Below are 25195 nucleotides of genomic sequence, written 5' to 3'. Positions count from 1 at the left end.
TCAGTTTCTCATTAATTGCTCTCTGATGTTCAGGTCGGGCCTCAGCATAATAATGTAGCATTTGGGGGCAAAGATGGAACCCATTAAGCCAGCACTGGAGGCCAAGATGGAGAAGATCTCCACAGCCACCATTTGTTTTCCCTTGGTGCTCAGGTAGACCGGAACAAAGGAGATCCAAACACTACAAAACAACAGCATGCTGAAGGTGATGAATTTGGCTTCATTGAAGCTGTCGGGCAGTTTCCTGACTAAAAATGCTACAACAAAGCTGACAATGGCCAGGAGGCCCATGTAGCCTAAGACACAGTAAAACATGGCAGCTGACCCTTCATTACATTCCAGAATGATTTCTCCAGTCACATAATGCTTGTCAAAATGGGGAAATGGAGGAGAGGTTCCCAGCCACACAGTGCAAATACCAGCTTGGATGATAGTACAAGTCAACACAACGGCGCTTGCCAGTCTTTTCCCTACCCACTTCCTCATCCTGGATCCTGGTTTGGTGGCCACAAAGGCCAAAACAACGGTGATGGTTTTAGCCAACACACAAGAAACAGTCACAGTGAAAACGACACCAAAAGTCATTTGTCGGAGAAGGCAGCTCACTCTGTCTGGTTGGCTGAGGAAGATGAGGGGACAGAGAAAACAAAGGAGGAGAGACGTGAGGAGAGTGTAGGTCAGATCTCGATTGTTGGCCCTGATGAGAGGTGTGTCTTGATGCTTAACAAAGATTACTAGGACCAAAAGTGTGAGCAGAAAGAAAAGGGGAGAGAGTAATGCTATGCACATCCCAAGTGGTTCTCCAAAAGCCAGGAAACTTACTGTCTTTGGAATGCATTGTGTTTGGTCCTTGTTTGGATAGTGATCTTCTGAGCATCCAATACAGTCATTCATGTCTGAGGTAAAAAAGAAAAGATTAGATGATGCAGACTCATCATGTCTTAAAGAGCAACTACAAATTCCTCCAATATGGACCTCTTAGGATGAAATCGGAAATATCTTAGGTATTTCCCAACAAACAATGCAATGTGTTTGAACCCCAAGCCAACTAGCATGTGTAGCTACTGGTGCCTCTTGCAATATTCATCAGGTATGTCAACTGTGGAGGTATTTGGATCGGGATGGCCTGTCCACTGTAGTGTGTGTGTGTGTGTGTGTGTGTGTGAGAGAGAGAGAGAGAGAGAGAGAGAGAGAGAGAGAGAGAGAGAGAGAGAGAGAGAGGTGTTTTTTACCTTTCTGGGAAGCAATCCTTCCTTGGGGACATGGAGCACAATCATAGCAGCAGAATTTTTCCCCCTCCTTCTTTTTCTTTCTGGATCCAGGAGGGCAACTTGGACTACACACAGAACGCGGTGGAACCTGCCCCTTGGAATAAGCATGGGGACAGTTTAGCACATATAGATGTATAGGATCTTTGCTCCCATTGTCTCAGCTACAATTAGGGGAGGCATGACATTCCAGGCATTCTCAGTACTGTGCAGTACTGTATGTGCAGTGGGATTTTAGCGTTGACTAAGAGATGCAAATGATCTCCTTGGAACCAACTCAGGGTGAAAAATACCACTACAGTGGTACCTCGGGTTACAGACGCTTCAGGTTACAGACACTTCAGGTTACAGACTCTGCTAACCCAGAAATAGTACCTCAGGTTAAGAACTTTGCTTCAGGATGAGAACAGAAATCGCACGGCAGCGGGAGGCCCCGTTAGCCACAGTGGTACCTCAGGTTAAGAACAGTTTCAGGTTAAGAATGGACCTCCAGAACGAATTAAGTTCTTAACCCGAGGTACCATTGTATTCACAATTGGGGGGTGGGGAGGTGCTTAAACTGGCTTTCTTTTGAGCCTCCTTCAGGCACAGAAAAAAATGCATGTGGGGACAAATTGAGGAGTGGGTGCATATTCACCAGCCCTGCACCCAATGTCCCTAGACATCCTTGGTGTACTTGTTTCCCCTCTGATCTGAACATGCTTAGAAGCCTCTCTGTGATTTGGAACATTGTGTTATTATCACATTTCCCAACTGAAAAGAAGCTTCAGCTGACTCCTTTTAGAAGCTTTCTTCATATCTTCCTGCCAAAGACAAGGAGCAATCAGGGGTGTAGTATAAAGACCTATAAAATATGCAAAATTCTCATTATGATTTGATCAAAACAATGCTGAACCCAACTGGGTAACAGGTCCTAACCTTTTATTAAAAGAAAACAAAAGTAAAATAAGGAATTAAATGTTCCACATGTGCTTCAAGAGATGGAACACACTGGACTCATGATCTGCAGTGCAATAATATTTTGTTTGCACGCATCTCATGGACATTGCTGTCATTCCTCACCTGGAGAAAACTTTTATGCCACACCATTTTGTCATCATCAATGGAAAATTGCTTTCCTGGGGGAGCCTCCAGATCTATCCTCCCAACCTTGACTCTCACGTAGGAGTTATTTGGGAAAGTGACCAAGTTCGTAATATCAAATCCAGTTTCTAATTCCCTCTTTTCACCAAAAGATACTTTTTCTCCGGCACTGTTGTTAAATGAGACACTCCTAAGAAAGGGGTGAAGCTGCATTAAAAAGGAAACAAAGGGGCAATGAATTAAAGCCCTAATGTCACTCCTTACCATAGCTGCCAAGTCTCCCGTATTCCCCGGGAAAACCCCGTTTTTCCGGCTGTTCCCAGCCGAAAAAACGGATTTATTTATTTATTATTCTGGTTTATCCCGGTTTATTCTGGCACGGCGGCCATTTTGGAACTGGGTGGAGCATGCTCAGAAGCGACTTTTGATGCTGCTCTGCCCAGTTCCAAAATGGCTGCAGCGCGATTTCTGGTGCGGCAGCCATTTTGGAACTGGGCACAGCAGCATCAAAAGTCACTTCTGAGCATGCTCCACCCAGTTCCAAAATGGCGGCAGCGCTACTTCCGGTCTGCTACTTCCGGTCCGGTCCCTTATTTTTCAGGCAGGAACTTCGCAGGTATGCTCCTTACTGAACTCAGTTTGGGGCAGAGTCTGCCTGTAAATGGCAGGTATTTTAACTCTCAGAGTAGAGCCAGAAAATTCTGAAGTGAATCAGAAAATTCTGATGTGAATCTTTGAGGCTAGATCGGAAAGAGTGAAATGGAGAAAGAACAAAAGTAAAATATGGGAGGAAGAAGGGTGTTAACGGAATAGTGGAACTCAGTGTTTGACTTCTGCTGTTTCTAATATCTTCCCTTCTCAAATTCCTGTCTGCCATGAATTTGCAGTTCTGGCAGACACCACTGGCACTGTGGAGATGGGCTCTCACCCTTTGGCTCCTCTCTCTGAAGATAATGTCACAGCTGTAGCTGAAGACTCGGGTAATGCATCCCCGCTTATGTGTGAGGTCACAGATAAAACAGCAGGTGAATTTTTAACCGATTTGTGATGCTTAACAGCAAAAGCAGTGGACTTGATCTGTAGAAACTTCTAATTGTTACACTCTCGACTGGATACTTTAACGAGAGAGATAATTAATCTTTGCATGCAATTAAAGGGCACCAAGATTGTCCTCAGAGTCCCCGATAAGCCTGCAAGCGATCTAATTTCTATCCCAGCTGCAAGCACCCTTCAAAGGCTTTGTAAGTCCTACAAGCAATGAGGCCAAATGAGGCCTTTCCCATCAGGGTGAACCAAAAATGAATCAATTTTACTAAAGGGCCTAGCAATCATGCAAAATTTGCCTATCTGCAAATTCAATGAGCGCACCCCTTTTTGGAAGACTTTTGGAAGACGAAAAACTATACAAGAAATTTGTTTAGGGATCAAATTGGCTCTGTGCCTTTAAGCTCAGTGCAGATGTTAAATAATCCTTAAAATAAAGGAAATTCTGGGTCTCTTGGGCACTCAATACCAAAGAACTCCCCACTCAACTCATTTCGCTTAGTAGTTGGTATAATTACTTTGCAAGTGTTTTGCAAGAGGTGGTTGTCTTCATGAGGTGGTGTCTTACCATTCAATTGATGCCCCTGAATGGTCTCACCTGACGAAATAAAAACTCAGGCCAGCTAAAGCAAGGGAAAGCACCTGTGTGGTTATCTATACAGTGGTGCCTCGACTTACAAATTTAACCCGTTCCGAAGGCACCTTCATAAGTCGAAAAATTCGTAAGTCGAAAAACGCCATTGGAAATGCGATTTCCCATAGGAATGCATTGGAAACGGAAAAATTCGTGAGTCGAAGCAACCCTATCTAAAAATTCATGTCGAAAAATTCCTATCTAAAACCACCGCAGGTTTTTTTCCGGATGTCGAGACATTCGTAAGCGCACGGCCATTACCCCCATTCGTAAGTCGAAAAATCCGGTTGTCGAGTCGTTTGTAAGTCGAAGTACCACTGTACTAATTTTCAGGGCCCTGTTGTACATACCCCTGGATGTCATGATCCTGCCCATGTCGAATGGTAGCCAGTACCTGCCAAGCTTGCAGCTTCTGGAGCTCCTGCATCTCTCCTTCCATCGCTGCCCTCTGTTTGGACCTGTGCAAGAATGTGTTATGTAAAGCATGTGCTGCGGCATAGACAGCATTATAGACACTGTAGCTGTGGCCAGTCATGCTCATCTCAAAATCAGATGAAGGGAGATCCTCCAGCTTCTCCTCTCCGGTGCAGCTTCCACTGGGCTTCTTCTCTGTGTTGGAGTTTGAAAATAAACAGCCAAAAACCAGGGTCCAGAACTGCTTGAGAAAGCCATCTCCATTTTCCTCAAAGGGGTTTAGGAGCTGAAGAAAGGCTCTGAATCTTTGCACCTCATTTGAATGAACTGTAAAGGAGATGGAACCTCGGAAGACTTGCATATCCCATCTTATTGGATAAGTGATTCCTATGAAATCGAGCTGAGCAGTCAGAATCCACACTTTCCTCATAGGTGTCCCAGCCACATTTTTCCCTTCCCATTGTGCTAACATTGTTTGTAAGGCAAGTATGGATGCAGAATTCCCGCAGAAAATAACAGCGTTGGCTTTGCTCTTCACAATCACTCGATACACTTGGAGATTCAGTAAATGAATGTTGTTATACTCATAACTAGTTTGGGGAGTTCTCTCTAAGAAGGCCAAGCAAATGCGTCTCCTGGAAAGCAGAGGTTGCAATGCTTGCATGCACTTCTCTCCACTCTCACTACCGGCAGCAAGTAATCCGACCCACGTCCATGAAAAGTGGAGCAGTAACTCAACGATCCCAGTGTACTGATGGGCTTCGCTGGGCACCATCCGGTAGAAGGAAGTGGATCGGCTTTGATCCGTGTTCTCTGGAGCAAAGGAGCCATAACTGAGCTGAAAGGAAATGAAGAGGTGCAAATCAGTTCATGAATATAGTAGAAAAAACTTGTATGCTGTGACTCTACTGTCAAAAAGAATAGGGGAGAAAACTGCACTACCTAAGACAGAGATCAGGAGAGGTTGTGTTGCATAAAAGGTAAAGGGACCCCTGACCGTAAGGTCCAGTCGTGGACGACTCTGGGGTTGCGGCGCTCATCTCGCTTTACTGGCCGAGGGAGCCGGCGTACAGCTTCCCAGTCATGTGGCCAGCAAAACAAAGCCGCTTCTGGCGAACCAGAGCAGCACACGGAAATGCCGTTTACCTTTCCACAGGAGCGGTACCTATTTATCTACTTGCACTTTGAGGTGCTTTCAAACTGCTAGGTGGGCAGGAGCAGGGACCGAGCAACGGGAGCTCACCCCGTCACAGGGATTCAAACCGCCGACCTTCTGATCGGCAAGCCCCAGGCTCTGTGGTTTAGAGTTTAGACCACAGCACCACCCGCGTATGTTTAGTATACATAAGCCGCCATAGGCACTGCACTGTAGAAGGAGGAGTAACTTTACACTCAGGGGCTTATCTGGCCCTTGGGATTCTCTACAGAGCTGCAGCTCACCCCCAAGGACACATGTCTCTTTCATCCTGTGCCATACCCTCTTCTAGTTCTTGGCTAGTATGCGTCTCTGAACAGTAATACAGCCTCTTGCTTGACTGGATAGAGAGAGGTTGATTTGGAAACATCTGGCATTTGCATGGCTGAACTGCAGCCTACAGAACTAGAGTCATGTCTCTTGCCCCAGCTACCACTGACTTGTGCCCCCTAAAAGCTCACCCATATGGGAAACCAGTTCCTAGCAGTGACTTAAGAAGAACGGCCTGATATGGTTGTTCACTTGGTACAATGGTAGGGACGGCCCTGGCAGAGGCTATTTTCTCTCTTTCCTTCCTACGGGAGCTGTAAAAAGTGAAATCAGAGACATCCTTTTGGTCGCAGAAGCCCATTTATTGCTCACCAGGCACCGAGAATGTTTTCTTTCAGATACAAGGCCAACTCATTTTATTTGGCTTCTGGAATTTTATTTTAGCTATTAATATTATTTATACCTCATCCCTTTAATTATTCCTGCCAAACCTAGCAGTTCGAAAGCACATCAAAATGCAAGTAGATAAATAGGAACCGCTACAGCGGGAAGGTAAACGGCGTTTCCATGTGCTGCTCTGGTTTGCCAGAAGTGGCTTTGTCATGCTGGCCACATGACCTGGAAGCTATACGCCGGCTCCCTCGGCCAATAATGCGAGATGAGCGCGCAACCCCAGAGTCGGTCACGACTGGACCTAATGGTCAGGGGTCCCTTTACCTTTACCTTTAATTATAGAAATCCTGCTAAGGTGACTTAGCATTACATTACATATTTCAAAACCTATTTAAACATTATCCTTCCCACAGAAAGATTGTCTGCTTTCCACTCCCTCTCGGAACATTTCCCACATGTCAGTTGATGATACATTGCTCTGTGGAAAGGGAGCAAAAGATTTTGAAACAACTACTTTTCTACTTCAGGACCCTCCTTCTTTGTCAGTCACATCTTTCTCTCTCCCTGTTGTACAAGACTTTGCTGGTTAGAAAAGATAACAATAAGTGAGTTGTGACGTGCCAAATCAGTATTTTTACCTGGGGAATTTTGTAGATGCCCAATATGGTTGCCATGTCAAGGGATGTTCCAAAGTCCAGTCCCCCAATTACAGCCATCAGATTTTTTTGAATGCCGCACCTGTAGTTGGGTACATATATATATGTATATGTATGCATGGAAATAAGGTCCAGAATGGCACGGTAGTTCATCCTTTTATTGATGTAATTGTCATAGATGTGGAATCCTAAGGTGATATTAGGCAAGATCGTGGGATTCTCATTGATCTCCTTGACCGCAAACACCAAAGCCAGAATATGCTGATAGTTCTTAAGCACAATACTGCAATGGATAATTTTATGATGTAAAACTGAGAGATATGCAAGCCATTGGAAAATTGCTCCTAGGCTATAATGTTGCTGCCCCTCCAAAACAGTGATACCTCTACTTACAAATAACTCTACTTACGAATGTTTCTACTTACGAACAGAGCTCCGTCTGCCATCTTGGATGTGGTTTAGATAGGATTTTTTCTACTTACAAATTTTTTCTCCCAATGCATTCCTATGGGATTTGACTTACAAATTTTTTCAACTTACAAATGTGCGTTTGGAACGCATTAAATTCGTAAGTAGAGGTACCACTGTACTATTCTGCTGCTTAGGATGCCCCCCTTTACTCCTTAAGAGCTTTGTATCAATCTTAGTAGAGAACTCTTTTATTGGTTCAGATCCCGCTGCTGGGGAAATTCCCTGGTCGTTCAGAGGAGGCTTATATTAGGCACCTCCTCGCTGATAAAGATTTGGAGATCACCAGGCCCATTGCAAAATTTTGTTTTATTGCAACAAGAGTAAGACAGGCCATGGTGTCAACAATGACCAGTGACTGAGAATTGAATTTTAACCCTTGAAGGAAGGCTGTTTTTAATGTTAATAGGTTGTAGAGATTCATTAATTTAAATTTTTAAAATTCTAAATTTTAACTTTAAATGTAAATCCCAATTCCTTGAAGTGGATTTTAATCTTTTAACACAATTCAAACTTCTAATCTTATATTTGATTTATGGATTGTCTTAACTTGTTCTCTGGTCTTTGACCGTAATAAAGATTGGTTAGTTGGTTGGTTCAGATCCGTTTGAAAATGAGGAGAGAGAGGTAGGATAGTGATCAACATTTCTAGACCTGTGACACATTTTCAACTTGGGGTGCCATGTGAGTTTGTCATAGCCTGGCTTAGATGAGAACAAATGGGGCTCTTAAACCCCCACTTCAAAGGCAAGATGAGCTTGTAAGATTCATCACCAGAAACTCTTCTCAGGCTTGGTTTAATATTTAGACCAGGGAAGGGCTCACACCTCTTCTCCAACATCCTATCCCTTGGTAACCTATTCCTATTCTGTAGTGCAGCTGGTCTTAAAAGAGTTTCTACTGAATTGGTTGCCACCCGTTACCCCATTCATAAAAAGCCGACACAGTCTAATTTCTGTGCAAGCTAATCTGGATGAATGCTAAATAAACATGTCATCTGAAAGGGATTCTAGTCTCCAACTGCAGGAAGGGGTCCCACATTAGAAGGTCGGATTCCTGAGTAAGACTAAACCTTGGCCCCTCTTAACTAAACACTGCCTGGGGGAAAATTGTGAAGAGAAGATGGGGAACATCAAAACAAGGCTGTCTCACCTTACCACCATTTCCCTTCCTCTAAGCTAACTCCTCAGTTTTGCACCTAACTCTTATTCCTGCCTTTGCTTGGGAAAAGACATCCCACTAAAATCATGGGGGCTTGTTTCTGAGGAAGCCATTGGGGAATCAGAATCAAATTATTCCTTCATGGGTAAAGGTAAAGGTAAAGGGGCCCCTGACCATCAGGTCCAGTCGTGTCCGACTCTGGGGTTGCGGCGCTCATCTCGCTCTATAGGCCGAGGGAGCCGGCGTTTGTCCGCAGACAGCTTCCGGGTCATGTGGCCAGCATGACAAAGCTGCTTCTGGCGAACCAGAGCAGTGCACAGAAACACCATTTACCTTCCCGACGGAGCGGTCCCTATTTATCTACTTGCACTTTGATGTGCTTTCGAACTGCTAGGTGGGCAGGATCCTTCATGGGTACTTGATTGCTACTTACAAGGAAGTATGGACTTGATGGGTGATAAGGATTTCTCTGAAGTCTTCTTTAGCAAAAGAGCCAAAGATATGAGAACCAAGTCCACCAATTATAAGGTCACCAGGCAGGTAGAATTCGTGTGGAATCCTGAGCAGATGATCGGTGTTGCAACGTTTGTTATGTTTGCACATCACACGTGGCAGAAAGGAGAGGATGGACACCATAATCACCAGCATACCGAGGCAAATGTTCCTTCTAGTCACACACCTTTACTTCCATCAAGAACATGCCTGTTAGCTTCAGAACTAACCTCACTAGAATCTTTTGCCCTCACACAAATGCCACGTCATTCCGCCAATCCACAGATTAAAATACTGTCTTACAACTCTCCAAGTGGAAAGTGGAAATCCTGCCCCTTCCTCTGCCCTCCCCATTGTTTGAAATGGCAGGAAGGAAAATACTAGTATTCTCTCGAAATCTATGAGGACCTTATCCAAAGGAGATTCAGTGATGACAAGTGTGATAATTACCAATGAGATAATAACTAGGTGCTGTTATTGCCGGGAAGATCGGAAGAATGGAGAAAAACATGCTTTGTGATGTTTCATGAAAAGCAATCTCTTTCAGTTCCTGAGATGACAAAAGGGCACACAAAGTAAACTACAAAGAATAAGAAAAGAACAGTGAGCCTGTCTGTTTTCAAAGAAGGAATGCTTCATGTGACCATAGAATATGCGTCATCTGCCCTCTAATCCTTTTTTAGCTTACTGACTATTACACCAAAACAAACTAGAAAAACGCAGAAGGGTTCGGTTTGAAAGTAGGAAGGTTCATACAGGGGTGGATCTACTATGAAATGAATGGGTACTATGTGGCACCTGTAAAGGTAAAGGTAAAGGGACCCCTGACCATTAGGTCCAGTAGCAGATGACTCTGGGGTTGCGGTGCTCATTTCGCTTCATTGGCCGAGGGAGCCGGTGTACAGCTTCCAGGTCATGAGGCCAGCATGACAAAGTCGCGTCTGGCAAACCAGAGCAGCGCACGGAAACACCGTTTACCTTCCCACCTATTTATCTACTTGCACTTTGACGTGCTTTCAAACTGCTAGGTGGGCAGGAACTGGGACCGAGCAACGGGAGCTCACCCCGTCGCGGGGATTCAAACCGCCGACCTTCTGATCGGCAAGCCCTAGGCTCTGTGGTTTAACCCACAGTGCCACCCATGTCCCTATGTGGCACCTGTTGCAGTGCCAATTTGTAGAATCATAGAATCATAGAGTTGGAAGAGACCACAAGGGACATCCAGTCCAACCCCCTGCCAAGCAGGAAACACCATCAAAGCATTCTTGACATATGCCTGTCAAGCCTCTGCTTAAAGACCTCCAAAGAAGGAGACTCCACCACACTCCTTCGTAGCAAATTCCACTGCCGAACAGCTCTTACTGTCAGGAAGTTCTTCCTAATGTTTAGGTGGAATCTTCTTTCTTGTACAGTAGTTTGATTCCATTGCTCCATGTCCGCTTCTCTGGAGCAGCAGAAAACAACCTTTCTCCCTCCTCTATATGACATCCTTTCATATATTTGAACATGGCTATCATATCACCCCTCAACCTTCTCTTCTCCAGGCTAAACATACCCAGCTCCCTAAGCCGTTCCTCATAAGGCATGTAGTTTCAGCACATGGATAATTCCTAGGCTTTAATGGTCACTGACAACAAAAATGGTACAAAGCAATTAACACAAAGTAACAGTATGATGGAGAGCATATGAATATTAACTATAAAGTGGTCTGAAATAAAAGACTGGCACTGGGATACATTACTTTTTCCTCCTTATTAACTGCTGTTTGTCATTTAGATCAGGCCTCATCACAATGATGTAGCATTTGGGGGAAAAGATGAAACCTAATAAGCCAACACTGGAGGCCAAGATGGAGAAGATCTCCACAGCCACCGTGTATTTCCCCTTGGTGCTCAGGTAGACCGGAACAAAGGAGATCCAAACACTACAGAACAACAACATGCTGAAGGTGATGAATTTGGCCTCATTGAAGCTGTCGGGCAGTTTCCTGGCTAAAAAGGCTACAACAAAACTGACAATGGCCAGGAGGCTCATGTAGCCCAGGACACAGTAAAACATGACAGCCGATCCCTCATTACAGTCTAGTATTATTTTGTCCATCGCAGAGTGCAAGTCAGAACTGGGTAAAGGTGGAGAGGTTCCTAACCACACAGTACAAATACCAATTTGGATAAGGGAACAAGAAAGCACAACGGTGCTTCCCAGTCTTTTCCCCACCCACTTCCTCATTCTGGATCCTGGTTTGGTGACCCCAAAGGCCAGAACCACAGTGATGGTTTTGGCCAACACACAAGAAACAGTCACTGTGAAAATGACACCAAAATTCACTTGTCGAAGAAGGCAAGTCACTGTGCCCGGGGGGCTGATGAAGATGAAGGGGCAAAGAAAGCAGAGCAGAAGAGAGGTGAGGAGCATATAAGTCAGATTCCGGTTGTTGGCCCTGACGAGGGGTGTGTTCTGATGTGTAATGAAGATGACTAGGACCAATATTGTGAGCAGTGAGAAAAAAGCAGCGAAGAAAGCTAAGCTCATCCCCAAAGGTTCTTCAAATGTCAAGAAGCTTATTGCCTTTGGAATACATTGTGTTTGGTCTTTGTTTGGATAGTGACCTTCTGAGCATCCGACACAGTCATTCATGTCTGGGGGGGAAACAAAGAATTGAATGTTAGTCAAGTGTATTTGAGGGCACCTACTCATGCAGTACCTCAACTTGGATGTCTCGAGAGGTGTCCCTAGCCAGACACAGAAGTGATTGGTGTGGGACAGGCATGTCCAACAGGTAGATCGTGATCTACCGGTAGATCACTGGATGTCTGCGGTAGATCACTGGTACATCATTGGCTCCCCCAAAAGAAGCTTAACAACTGTGGCTCCCCCCAAAAAAGCTCAACATTTTACCTCCTCCTGTTATGTAGATATTTGTGTAAAGGCTTAGTCCTCACAATAAACTTTACTTTGGTTTGGTTTGGTTGGTACCTCCTCCCTGAAAAAAGCTCAACAACTTTGACCTGAACCCCAAAAAGGGGTAGATCACTCCCAGTTCTTAACTCTGTGAGTAGATCGCAGTCTCTTGGGAGTTGGCCATCCCTGGTGTGTGAGGTTGGTGCTCTGCAGCCCCCTTCTGACAGCAGAGGATTGCTGCTTCTTACTTTCACGAGCACTGAGAACATGCCCTGGAGGAGTGGTTGGATCAGGAGGAAAGGTGGGAGAGGTTTGAGGAGTTGCCAGCTGAAAATGCCAGGGAGGGATCCAGTAAGTTGGGTCAGGGCCTCCTGAGACGTGTCTGTCTGAGGGGGTTATCACAGGTGAGGGGTCTATATATGAGAGCTACCCATTCTACAAGCAGTAAGGGACTCATCTGTTAAGGATAATGGTTTAATTTCCCGAAATGGGAATGTTTGCTTATTCGAATTGTTGTGTGTGGTTTTTTTCCTTTAGCAGTAGCTCTCTCTCGTGTGATTGGCTGACTGTGAATCACATAAGGGAGGCATTCCATTCTGTTGTGACTGTTATTCAAGTAACTGTCATTTTTTAACACCTCTCTCTCTCTCTCTGTGTGTGTGTGTGTGTGTGTGTGAGAGAGAGAGAGAGAGAGAGAGAGAGAGAGAGAGAGAGAGAGAGAGAGAGAGAGAATGACTGCTGAAAAGAGGATCCCAATATGTTAATACGGAGAAACCTTTACTCACTATAAGGAACAAAGTGAAATAACTATGAGATTGTAGATATGTTCTTCTCAGTTATATGATTATGAAAGTCAAGCTGATTTGAATATAAAGCGTCTGGACGTTGCATTGCATATCATCAAAATTTATTCTGTTTTTATAATATATACACAACTTGGCTGTACTAGAGTTTTTCCTCAGGAGTGAGCTGCATGGGAACGCAGTGCCCTAGAGCAGCGTTTCCCAACCATGTGCCTCCAGCTGTTTTCGGACTACAATTCCCATCATTCCTGACCACTGGTCTTGCTAGCTAGGGATGTTGGGAGTTGTAGTCCCAAAACATCTGGAGGCACAAGGTTGGGAAACACTGCCCTAGAGCACCCTTCCTGACTGCAAGATCTCTGCTGCTTCCCTGGATGGTGAGGGGGCATGACAGGAGACCTGTGCTCTACAGATGCATTGGCAGAACAAATATCCACTCCCCCGCCCCCATTGCTGTCCAGATAATCTAGTGCTAGAGAACCTCTTGCCAATGATGCTTTTTGGGACAATTCACACCTAGGCTTTTAGGAGTAGGGCAGGTAAAATTGCACTTTGCAAGCCCTGGTGATTAGTTGATGGTTGGGTCTATTTCCAAGTGCTGTTGTCCCTTTGCAAACCTGATCACTGGCTGACTGTGGTGAGGAACTGCAAAGCTGAGAGCAAAAGAATAGTGCCTCATACCATTCTGAAATGAAATCTTGCCTTCGGGACATTGGGCACAGTCATAGCAGCAGAATTTCTCCCCCTCCTTCTTCTTTCTGCTGGAACCAGGAGGGCATTTTTTGTTGCAAAGAGAGAGGGGTGGCACCTGCCAGTTTGAATTAAGTATGAAAGCAGTTAAGTGCACAGAAAATTGTTGGCTTTTGGAGAAGCTGAATTCCATTTTCTGGGCTACGAGCAATGAAGTGGATTGGAGAAATGGCCCACTGAATACTAAGAATATTTTGAATGCAAATGAATTTTACTGCAGCCTAAGAGCCATAATAGGGACATGGGTGGCGCTGTGGGTTAAACCACAGAGCCTAGGGCTTGCCAATCAGAAGGTCGGCGGTTCGAATCCCCGCGACAGGGTGAGCTCCCATTGTTCGGTCCCAGCTCCTGCCAACCTAGCACTTCGAAAGCACGTCAAAGTGCATGGCGGGAAGGTCAACAGCGTTTCTGTGCGCTGCTCTGGTTCGCCAGAAGCAGCTTAGTCATGCTGTACGCCAGCTCCCTCTGCCAATAAAACGAGATGCGCACCGCAACCCCAGAGTTGTCCACGACTGGACCTAATGGTCAGGAGTCCCTTTACCTTTACCTAAGAGCCATAATGGCATCTAGTAACAGGTAGGTAGCCGTGTTGGTCTGAGTCGAAGCAAAATAAAAAAATTCCTTCAGTAGCACCTTAAAGACCAACTAAGTTTATATTTTGGTATGAGCTTTCGTGTGCATGCACACTTCTTCAGATACACTAGAAACAGAAGTGTCAGACCCTATATATATACAGAGGGTGGTGGGGGTGGGTGGGAATGGGTGGTGGGCTGATGGGAGTGGTAAACCTGGAGATGGCTGTTAATGGCTGCTGATGGCTGCAATTAGTCCTGGGCTGAGGTGCTAAAGAGAGCTTGATCATGCATAATGAGATAAGAATCCGATGTCTCTATTCATCCCAGGTGCTTCCATGGTTTTAAGCTTGGTAATGATTTCCAATTCAGCAACTTCTCTTTCCAGTCTGTTCCTGAAATTTCTCTGTAATAAAACAGCTGCTTTGAGATCTTGTATAGAATGTCCTGGGAGATTGAAGTGTTCTCCTACTGGTTTTTCAGTCTTATGGTTCCTTCCTTCAGTAGCACCTTAAAGACCAACTAAGTATTTATTTTGGTATGAGCTCCCATCACTCCCATCAGCCCACCACCCATTCCCACCCACCCCCACCACCCTCTGTATATATATAGGGTCTGACACTTCTGTTTCTAGTGTATCTGAAGAAGTGTGCATGCACACGAAAGCTCATACCAAAATATAAACTTAGTTGGTCTTTAAGGTGCTACTGAAGGAATTTTTTTATAATGGCATCTGTTACCAATGTGACTAAAGATGTCCTTATATCCCAGTTGAAGTTATGGCCATTTCAACAAGAATATTTTTTGAAAAGGAGAGATTAGAATTTTAATGACCAAATTGCTTGGAATAGTAACTTTAATGACCAAATTGCTTGGAAAAATACATTTTTGCAAACTTATCAGAGTTTTAACCTGCAGTTAAAAGGAACCGTTTTAAATGACTAAGTGTAATTTAAGGAAGAAGCCGATCAATTCATATTTTAACATTATTATCCCTAAGTAGCCAAGTGTTTTCTCCTGAAGTCGGCCTGTGCTATCCGCAGGCCCAGCTTCCCCTTGGCTGCTTTCTAAAGAGGTTTGCTGCAGGTTAGACTTAGATACCACTCAGCTCATCTCCAAAACTTTAAATAATTCTCTTTAGCACTGGAACAGAATGTAATGTCTCTATCTAGCTGACAGCCTCACTACATTTGAGCAATCCTGCATAAGAAGTAAGTACAAAAGTATACAGGATCCACGTCCCAACTATGCTACAATGACATTAATTTAGGACACTTCTAGGTTGTGATTTGCTGAAATATTCCCCACCTGGTGAAAACTCCTGTGCCACACCATTTTGTCCTCATTGATGGAAAACCCCTTTCCTGGGGGAGCATCCAAATTCACCCATCCAACCTGGATTCTGATGAAGGAGTTATTTGGGAAAGTGACCAAGTTGGTAATATCGAATCCAGTTTCTAGTTCCTGATTCTCATTGAAAGACACTTCTTCTCCCACACTGTTGTTAAATGAGGCGCTCCTAAGAAATGGGTGGAGCTGCATTGAAATGAAACGGACAATTGTTTAAAACTCAAATTAATTTCATGCACCATCTTTTAGACTATCAATGCCTCTAAAATGCGGTGTGTAGAATTTCATAAAATACACCTGTCTTGCCCCTAGTGGTCACCCAGCCATGGAAACACCAAGAAAGCAAAGGGTTCCTTGGATGTCAGTGAATGGAGGGGGAGACAAGCTATTTGGTGTAAGAAGGACCCTTTTGTTATTTGGTAACCATGGGGTCACGAAGAGTCGGACACGACTAAACGACTAAACAACAACAACAACACAATCTAATAATTAATATGATGTATAAAGCTAATAGGGACACAGGTGGCACTGTGGGTTAAACCACAGAGTCTAGGGCTTGCCGATCAGAAGGGCAGTGGTTCGAATCCCCGCAACGGGGTGAGTTTCCATTGTTCGGTCCCTGCTCCTGCCAACCTAGCACTTCAAAAGCACATCAAGTGCAAGTAGATAAATAGGTACCACTCTGGCAGAAAGGTAAATGGTGTTTCTGTGCACTGCTCTGGTTCGCCAGAAGCGGCTTAGTCATGCTGGCCACATGACTGTACGCCAATAAAGCGAGATGAGCGCCACAACCCCAGAGTTGTCTGCGACTGGACCTAACAGTCAGGGGTCCCTATACCTTTATCTACAAAGCTAATAATATTATAGAATATAACAGCTAAATAACATATATATAATTTGTAGAATAACATCCAAGATAAGCAAAGTAGCTATGCTTTACGGAACAAAGCTCAGCAATTCACCCCTTCTGTTTCTGAAGAACAGCTGTCCCGCGCAGCTCCCTGATAAGGCCCAACATGTCCCACTGCTGCTGGGATCTCTGAAGCAGCAAGCTGGCAACCTGACAGGATGGTATCCTGATCAAGTCCAAAACACTGGCATCTTCCTGGGATGTTTCAAAGGTGAGATTATCCCATCTTATCCAACGCAGCGCTTTTTTACCCTTCTAGGGCTGTGGCGATGCAAAGATCAGCAGATGTTCCCATCCTTCCTTATCTATGTGGGTGGCTCGGAGCAAGGTTACAATGGTACCCCTGGTTGTTACGAACTTAATTTGTTTCGGAGGTCCGTTCTTAAGCTGGAACTGTTCTTAACCTGAGGTGTGCTTTCATTAATGGGGCCGTCAGAGGCGTGCAATTTCCATTCGCATCCTGGGGCAAAGTTCACAACCAGGAGCAGCTACTTCTGGGTTAGTGGAGTTCGTAACCTAAAGCGTTTGTAACCAGAGGTACCACTGTACTTCCTCTGTTCTCAAGCAAGGCAGGTATTCTGTCCTTGGGGCCGAGCCAGAGCTCAGTTCAAGCCTCAGCCATCCTGTCCTTGCCAGGCTACGCAAGTGTTTGGCAGCCGTGATGCTACAGCAGATATATGCAGCAGCATCAAAAACCAGAAGCACCACCTTCTGCATATTTCGGGCAATACACACCACCCCTTGGTGCTTTTCCGCGTTTGATGGCTACTAATACAGCTGATTACTTTTCATGCTAATGGCAAAAGCAAATGACAATGGTGTTATGTACTGAGGTGAATCCTAGAACAATAGGATTCAGAATCAGCAGTCTGATTGGTCCGCAGCAGCTACCCAATCCAACTCCAGGTGGAAGTGAATCCGCAACCTGATTGGCCTGCAGGAGCAGCCAATCAGGCAGTTGGCAGAAGTGAATCTGCAACCTGATTGGCCTGTAGGAGCAGCCAATCAGGCTGCAGGCAGAAGTCAATCCACAACCTGATTGGCCCACAGGTGTAGCCCTGAAGTAGCCAATCACGCAAGGCCCATTGTGTAAATAATGTATATAAGCAGATGGTTTTGGGGAAAGAGCCATTCTTCTCTTCTTCTCCTTGATGACTATGAGCTGAATAAAGAGCATGAAATTCACTCTCGACTCCGAGTATATTTCAAATTAATTACATTCTTATATAAGCAAGCCTTAGGAGCAGAAACATGGCATGAATTATCGTCATTCCAGATATGTTGCATAGCCAATTTAAACTAAGAAGGGAGATCATTCGTTCCCTTACATGAGTTGAATTTCAATACATCAATCATAGTATTCTTAATTAACATACATTAATTGTTCTTTACACTTTGGGCAACAATATAAACAGTGCTTTTTTCTGGTGGGACGCAGGGGTACGCATACCCCTAAACATTTTGTGAATCTAAGTTTGGCCTAATCTGAATCTAAGTTTGAGGGGCAGTATTTCAATATGAGTAGGTCCCATCGGCTCAGGACCAGATGTAGGAGATTGCTCTGCCAGGGGCAAGGCACTCAGATTGATACCTGCTTGGCAAAGGCAGCTCTCATTGCCTCCTATTAGCCTGCCACCCTGTGGCTGATGTTCACAATGCTCCCAGTCAGGTGACTTCCATCATAGCGTCTGCAAAGGAGATTCAGGCCTTTCATGCTTAGCTTTGGGGGCAGAAAGGCACAAGTGCATAGGCAAAGAATATCACTTATTAATTTCTGGTGAAGGATCAATGTAATCAGTTCACCCAGCATGAATTACTTCAATTCCAAATATAGACCACAAGCGACAGCAATGGTTGTTGCCTCCTTTCTCCCTAAATATCTAACTTTTGCAATTACACGCCAGATGTTAATTAAGCAACCAGCAGCTTGATGGTACATAGCTCATCAGTGAACTAAACACATAGATATCAATATAAAACCATAATTTAAGTTGACAATAACTGATTTGTTATTACACTTCTTTCCTATTGCAAAATATATGGCATTGGACCCTTTAAAACTCTTTAGGGAAGCTTTTAATGTTTAATAGATTGTTTCATTCTAATGTTCTGTTGTAAGCCACCCAGAGTGGCTGGGGAAACTCAGCCAGATGGGCGGGGTATAAATAATAATAATAATAATAATAATAATAATAATAATAATAATAATCCCTAGTTGTTCTGGGATTAAAGCAAACTTCCAAAGGGAGAGCCCAGTCAAGCTGGATACTTCTTTCAGTTCAAAGGCTTGAATTCCTTTTGTTTCCCTTAAAATCAGTATTTGCAGCTCTAGATGCTACTAATCCAAATTTATTTCTGGGCTTTTCAACCTCTTTCTTCAGTACAAGACCGATTTTACATGCCACTCTCCGTCAAGCATATAAAACCAGCAAGATATCAGCACCATACAGTGATAGCATTTTATATCACTTCAACAGTCATGGCTTCCCACAAAGAAATTTCACAAAGTGCAATAATCCTCCTCTCTTCCTCCTCCTCCTCAAATTTCTCTTATATTTTTCTGTCCACTGTGGAAGGAAAAGTAACAGGGGCCTTAAAGTTGCCCACCAACCGATAGCCCCTGGAGAGCAGACTGAGCAAATTCATTGGTCCACCTCGTCACCATCTACAATAAGATAGTTTGCATTGCTATTTTAAAAATTTAAATTTTAGTAATTATTACTCATGGAATTGTAGAATCAGGGCCCCTTCTACATTTGGATACCAATCTGATTTGGCTACCTATTTCAACAGTGGACAACCTATATTAATTTACAGGTTTAAGACAAGATCAAATGGAATATCTTTATTCATTGCTGCTTTTCTAGAAAAAAAAGGGTGCTGGAAATCACCACGAACACTTCCCTCGTTCTCTTAGAATGGCAATGGCGCCTACCTGAGAGGTGCCAGAACTGGAAAAAATAAAAAGCCCTGTCTTTATTGTTAAGGACAGCTGAGGGTGTTTCTTCTGCTCTATTTGAAAAAATTAGAAGAGAAAAAAATACCTGGGGAGTTATCTTCTTCGCTTGGTTGCAGGACACTGTTCGACATGCCCCCTGATTTCATTTCTAAGATCTTATGACAATGCAAGAACAATGTCTCAAGAAAGCTACCACCTGCCAAGGCTGAAGTCTCCCGCCTCTCACCATTCCTGTCTTTTGCCCTGAGTCTGTCCATGAGATCGTGTAGAGCAGTGTTTCTCAACCTTTTTTGGGCCACGGCACACTTGTTCCGTGAAAAAAATCACGAGGCACACCACCATTAAAAAAGTTAAAAAATTTAACTCTGTGCCGCCCTATATTGTAATTATGACTGTAAGAAACACTTGCCAAATATTGCTTTCCGGCGGGTCAGTGGTGTGTATTGGCGGCCGCCAGGCTCGTTTGCACTGAGCTTTGGGAAAGAGGAGGAGAAATATTGCTTTCCGGTGGGTCAGTGCTGTGTATTGGCGGCCGCCAGGCACGTGACAATGCAAATCGCCCTTCTCGTCGCCGCACGTCGCGGCACACCAGCCAGCGTCTTGCGGCACACTAGTGTGCCGCGGAACAGCGGTTGAGAAACGCTGGTGTAGAGCATGCAGCACAAAATAGAGAGCACATACAGCAGAACCAACATTTTCAAAACACCATGGCAAATCTGGAACTATGCTTGGTGATCCGATTAAATTGAACTTAAGTCTTTATTTTTCCCCCAACAACAAATCTGTTTATTGTGAGGACCATGCCTGTACACAAATATCAACACAACAATAATTAAAAATATTAAAATTCATTGCATACTATCCCAACAAAACCTTCATCCCACAAAACAGGAAGAGAAGGAAAACAAGCAACGAGTTAAACAGACGATGAAGGGGTCTTTACATTGTCATCCATAAATCTTTCCCTGGCTTTCATGGCCTTCATCACAAAAACCGCTACCGCATGGTTAATTCGTGGGTTTGCATCAACTAACAAAAATTTTACTCTATCTTCAGGATTGATTATAGAGTTGGGTATAATTTGCAGCATTGCGTCTCTAAAGCCCGATCAAATGGGGCAATAGAGGAGGTAATGTATAAGATCCTCTTTAATTTTCATAAGCAAGGGCATAAACGATGTTCTACTGGGGTTTTTGTGAATCTACCGGTCAGATATGCAGTTGGCAATGTTTGAAACCGCGCCATAGTAAAAGCTCTCCAAAGGGTGGGATCAGTGATCTCCACCAAGTAGTTGGCACAGATTTTGACTGCTTTTACTCGGGGAAACCAGTAGGAAAACCCAGAAATTTTTATCTTCGTGGTGTCCAAAAAGGCGTCTTTTAACTCACGTGCAACTACACATTCTACCTGCCTATTTTACAGTTTGGTTATTCATCTTTCGATTTTTGTCTGTTGTTAAAATTGTTCTCTTTGCTTTATCAACAATATAAAATGAAATAATAATTAAAAGATATACGGGGGGAGTGCCATTACCTGCCAAGGCTGCAAATTCTGAAGCTGCGGTCTCCATCCTCTCACAATTCCTCTGTCTTTCGACCAGGACTGGAACATGGCATGTAGAGCATGTGCCACAACATAGACAGCATTGAAGATGCTGTAGCTGTGGCCAGTCATGCTCATCTCAAAGCCAGACGAGGGGAGGCTGTCCAGCTTCTCCTGTCCTGTGCAGGTTTCACTGAACTCAGCAATGGAATTTGGAAAGGAACAATGGAATGTCTGTTGCCAGAACTGCTGAAGAAAACCATCATCACCTGCCGTGAAAGGATTTAGGGAGCGAAGAAGGGTCTTGAATCCTTGCACCTCATTTGAGTGCACGGTGAAGCATATGGAGCCATGAAATGGTCGCATATCCTGGCTCGTTCGAAAGGCCACTGCTGAGAAATCCAGTTGAGCAGTCATAATCCATACCTTGGCCAAAGATGTCACATTTTCCGCTTCCCCTGCTGCTAGCGATAATTGCAAATAAAACATGGACTTGGCTTCTCCATAGACAACGACAGCATTGGCTTTGCTTTCCGCAATAGCATGATAGGATTGGAGCCACTGGGGTATCATGTCGTAATACTCTTCAAAATATGTGCCTTTCGAAGTTCTCTCTGAAAAGGCCAAGCAGATGCCTCTCTGGAAAAGCAGAGTTTGCAGGATTTCCATAAACTTCTCTCCACTCTCACTATCCACCGCAAGCAACCCAACCCAAGTCCAACCAAAGTGCAGAAGTAACTCAACAATCCCAGTGTACTGATGGGCTTCATTGGGCACCATCCTGTAGAAGGAGGTGGATTGGCTTTGACTGGCACCCTCTGGAGCAAATGAGCCATAAGTGAGCTAAAAGGAAACAGATTTCCCGTTAATGCAGTAGAAACATTGATTATGTGTGGGTAGTAATGATGAAACAATTGTGCTTTGGACCCACTGTCTTAGTAAGCCCGTCAGGGACTGGGCAGATGAGGAGGAGTGGTGGAGAGCAGCACCCCAAGAACCTTCCAGAGAGAACGAAGGGGGGGGGGAGAGTATGGTGGGGTGGTTTGAGACGGGTCATACCCGAGAAGGAAAAAGGAGCTGGGAAATAACAGGTGGTGAGACTTGGGATTCTCCCCACAGGCCTTGATAGCTGCAGGCTACGACAGTGATGGGCAACCTTTTGAGCTTGGTGTGTCAAAATTCGCCAAAAAACCGAGCATAACTCGGGTGGTGTGTCACTTTGAGAAAAAAACCCATAATTTTGCGATATAGTTTAAATAACAAAAATGTATAATTGTAATATATAACTGTATTTAATAAACCAAAAACTAATTATTTAACCAAACCAAACAAAAAAACCCCCTATTTATCACAAAGTGCCCAGAGCTATTGAGCTTTTTTGGAAGGAGCTGCTGACCAAAGTTTTGGAGGTTTTTAGGGTGTGTGCCCCAAAGCTGCTGAGCTTTTAGGGGGGGGAAGAGAACAGAAATAAATGATGAATAATACCTTCGCTGGAACTAACACACAGCACCGACATAGTCTGCCAAAGCGCAAAAAAAAACCCAGCACAGAACGGGTTAAAAAACTAACACTGTTACACCCAATCATAGTCTGCCAAAGCACCAGAAAAAACAGCACAGAAAGGGTTAAAAACCAATCACTGGCTACCAGCAACAACAAAGGATCCGGGTTTTAACAGCGGAGACAAACTGTAGTGGAGACAAGCTCTAGTGGAGACGAGCTGTAGGAGGAGCGGGAGAACAAATGGGGGGGGGGACAACAACAGTGTGAATGGGCTGATGGGGCGCATGCCAGCAGTGAGGGCTCTGCGTGTCACGTCTGACACATGTGTCATAGGTTTGCCATTACTGGGATACGAGAAAGCAAGAGCAATAATCCGCCAATGAGTTTTGGATGTGGAACTGCAATGCCATGTGAGCGAGATGAATAAACATCCAGCCATAAAAGATAATGGGAGAGGATTTTCCCCAGCAAAGTATTTGTCAAAATTACAAATACAGTACCTAAATACAGATGGGCATTTACCCTTGTTAGATTTAATGTACTGCCATCTGCTTTACTGCAGGGAAGATTCGCAAGTAAACCATACAGTGGTACCTCGGTTTATGAACACAATTGGTTCCGGAAGTCTGTTCATAAACTGAAGCGTTCATAAACTGAAGCGAACTTTCCCATTGAAAGTAATGGAAAGTGGATTAATCTGTTCCAGACGGTCCGCAGAGTACTTAAACTGAAGCGTTCATAAACTGAAGCGAACTTTCCCATTGAAAGTAATGGAAAGTGAATTAATCCGTTCCAGATGGGTCTGCGGCGTTCGTAAACTGAAAATTCATAAACCGAGGTGTTCATAAACTGAGGTTCCACCGTATGTGGAACGAGTCTGTCCCTGCGGTATGTCGGAGGTAGAAACTGCCTCCCACGTTTCATTACGCTGCCGTTTCTACAGTGACAAACGCCGGGTTTTCATTTCTCCTGTTATGCAGAATTTCTCAAATGACTCCGAATCCCAATGCCTAAAATTCCTTGTAGAAGATAAGGACCCTGAGATTACAATAAAAGTAGCCAATTTTTGTGCGACTGCCATAAAACTCAGGGAACAAGCGGTGTCACCACAATGATAAAGGGCCCCAACGGCAATTTTAGGCTATATTTTAGTGACCCAGTTTTAATTTACATATTCTAAATGCTGTAATATATACACGTGTACCGTCCCTGCCGTGTAAATTTTAATGCAACACCATTGAGTTTTATGATTTTTTTTATTCTGTATGTGAGCTGGTCTGTGACCGTAAATAAAATTGAATTGAATTAACAGGTGGTGAAGAACCGGAGCAAGGTAGCAGTGAAGAGAGACAGGAGTCGGATGTGTTAGAAACAGTACAGCAGCCAAGTGACATGCTGTCTCTGGACAGTTTGCCAGAGCCCCCTCCTTCCCCAAGGACCAGGTGTGAATGAATGAATGATTTTATTAATACGGTTGCAGACCAGCATCAACACGCACAATATCACAGATCATAAAACATATCAAAAATACAAGGACAGTGTGAATATAACAAGGATTTAAATATAAAATTTGAAATTACTTATTAGCGTACCCCCTGTAATTAACATTTAGGGGTTTGATCATTATGGGATACCACTAGCTTCCTGCGATTGATTGCAGACACACAAAATTTGGCTACATTTAATGCAGTCTTGGGATTCTTGTCCTCTAGCAGTAGTTTTAAACTATGGTGTTCGGATTCTTTCATGGACTTTTGCAAAACAGGTGTAATAAAAGTCAAACGTATATCCTCATACAGATGACAACGTAATAGTACATGTGAAGCAGTTTCTACCTCCATCGAGCCACAAGGGCAGACCCGTGCTGTATATGGTTTACCCTCAAATCTGCCCTGTAGTAAGGCAGAAGGGAGAACATTTAATCTGACGAGGGTATTTGGGTATCTTAATTTCTGACAGATAGGTAGTTAGCTGGAGAGAAACCTCTCCCATAGTCCCTTATTACTGAATATTTGATCATTTCGCTCATGTGGCATCATTGTAATTCTACGTCCCAGATACGCTGGCGAATTAAAGTCCTGGCTCTCTCGTATCCTGCCTCAATCAAGATCTGCGGAGAGAGTCCAAGGCTTCTTATCTTTTCAAACGGGGAGACTTTCCAGTTAGAATGATAGGAGTCTAACAATGTTAAAGGTGCCAGCCCGGCCGGGAAGAAGATAAGTTTTAACCAACAGGACACAGGAAAGAAGAATGAGGGGAAGTCACCATGTTTGTCTCTTACCTGGGGAATCTTGTAGACACCTAAGATAGCGGCCATGTGGAGGGAAATCTCAAAGTCAAGACCCCCAATGACTGCCATCAGATTTTTCTGTTTGTCACACTGGTAGTTGGGTACAAATCTATAGTGTGTAGAGAGTAGCTCCAAAGTGGCCCAGTAGGTCATCCTTTCACTGAAGTAACTATCAAAGATGTGGAATCCTAATGTGACATTAGGTAATATATTGGAATTCTTGTTGATTTCCTTGACTGCAAAGACCAGGGCCAAAATTTGCTGATAGTATTTTGGTACAACACTGCAATGAGAGTTGGACATCAAACCGTTTTGCTGTGTAGCATTTTTTATCGATCTGTTTAAGGAAACTTATCTTCCCTGCCTTTCTGTGCTAGGGAATAACAAGGCAGTTTACAGGCAGATTTAATTAAACCAATAAAGAATTTGGTTTAAACACACACACACACAGCAAAAACTGCATCACATTCTTCACTCAAGTGAAGCTTGAGTTCCACTATGATTGCTAGATCCTAGCCAGAGGTGTCCTTCATCTTA

General features: G+C 44.0%; 2 protein-coding genes across 2 annotated transcripts; both read right to left on the bottom strand.

The window, feature by feature from the left end:
- On the bottom strand, positions 1-5218 carry LOC132593081 (vomeronasal type-2 receptor 26-like). Its single transcript, XM_088655237.1, has 4 exons — positions 4424-5218; positions 2331-2558; positions 1233-1359; positions 1-896 (listed from the first exon to the last, which is right to left on the bottom strand). The coding sequence occupies exons 1-4, from the start codon at positions 5216-5218 to the stop codon at positions 1-3; spliced, it is 2046 nt and encodes a 681-aa protein (XP_088511363.1).
- A 5597-nt stretch (positions 5219-10815) lies between these two features.
- LOC148683798 (vomeronasal type-2 receptor 26-like) lies at positions 10816-24961 on the bottom strand. Its single transcript, XM_088655803.1, has 4 exons — positions 24650-24961; positions 20857-21708; positions 13464-13590; positions 10816-11717 (listed from the first exon to the last, which is right to left on the bottom strand). Exons 1-4 carry the CDS (start codon positions 24959-24961, stop codon positions 10816-10818), a joined length of 2193 nt encoding a protein of 730 aa, XP_088511929.1.
- Positions 24962-25195: the final 234 nt, after the last annotated feature.

The sequence above is a fragment of the Zootoca vivipara genome, chromosome 12 (genome assembly GCF_965207765.1).
Source record: "Zootoca vivipara chromosome 12, rZooViv2.hap1.1, whole genome shotgun sequence".
Lineage (NCBI taxonomy): Eukaryota > Metazoa > Chordata > Lepidosauria > Squamata > Lacertidae > Zootoca > Zootoca vivipara.
The sequence above is the reverse complement of the archived record's forward strand: the minus strand, read 5'-3'. Positions and strand labels throughout refer to the sequence as shown.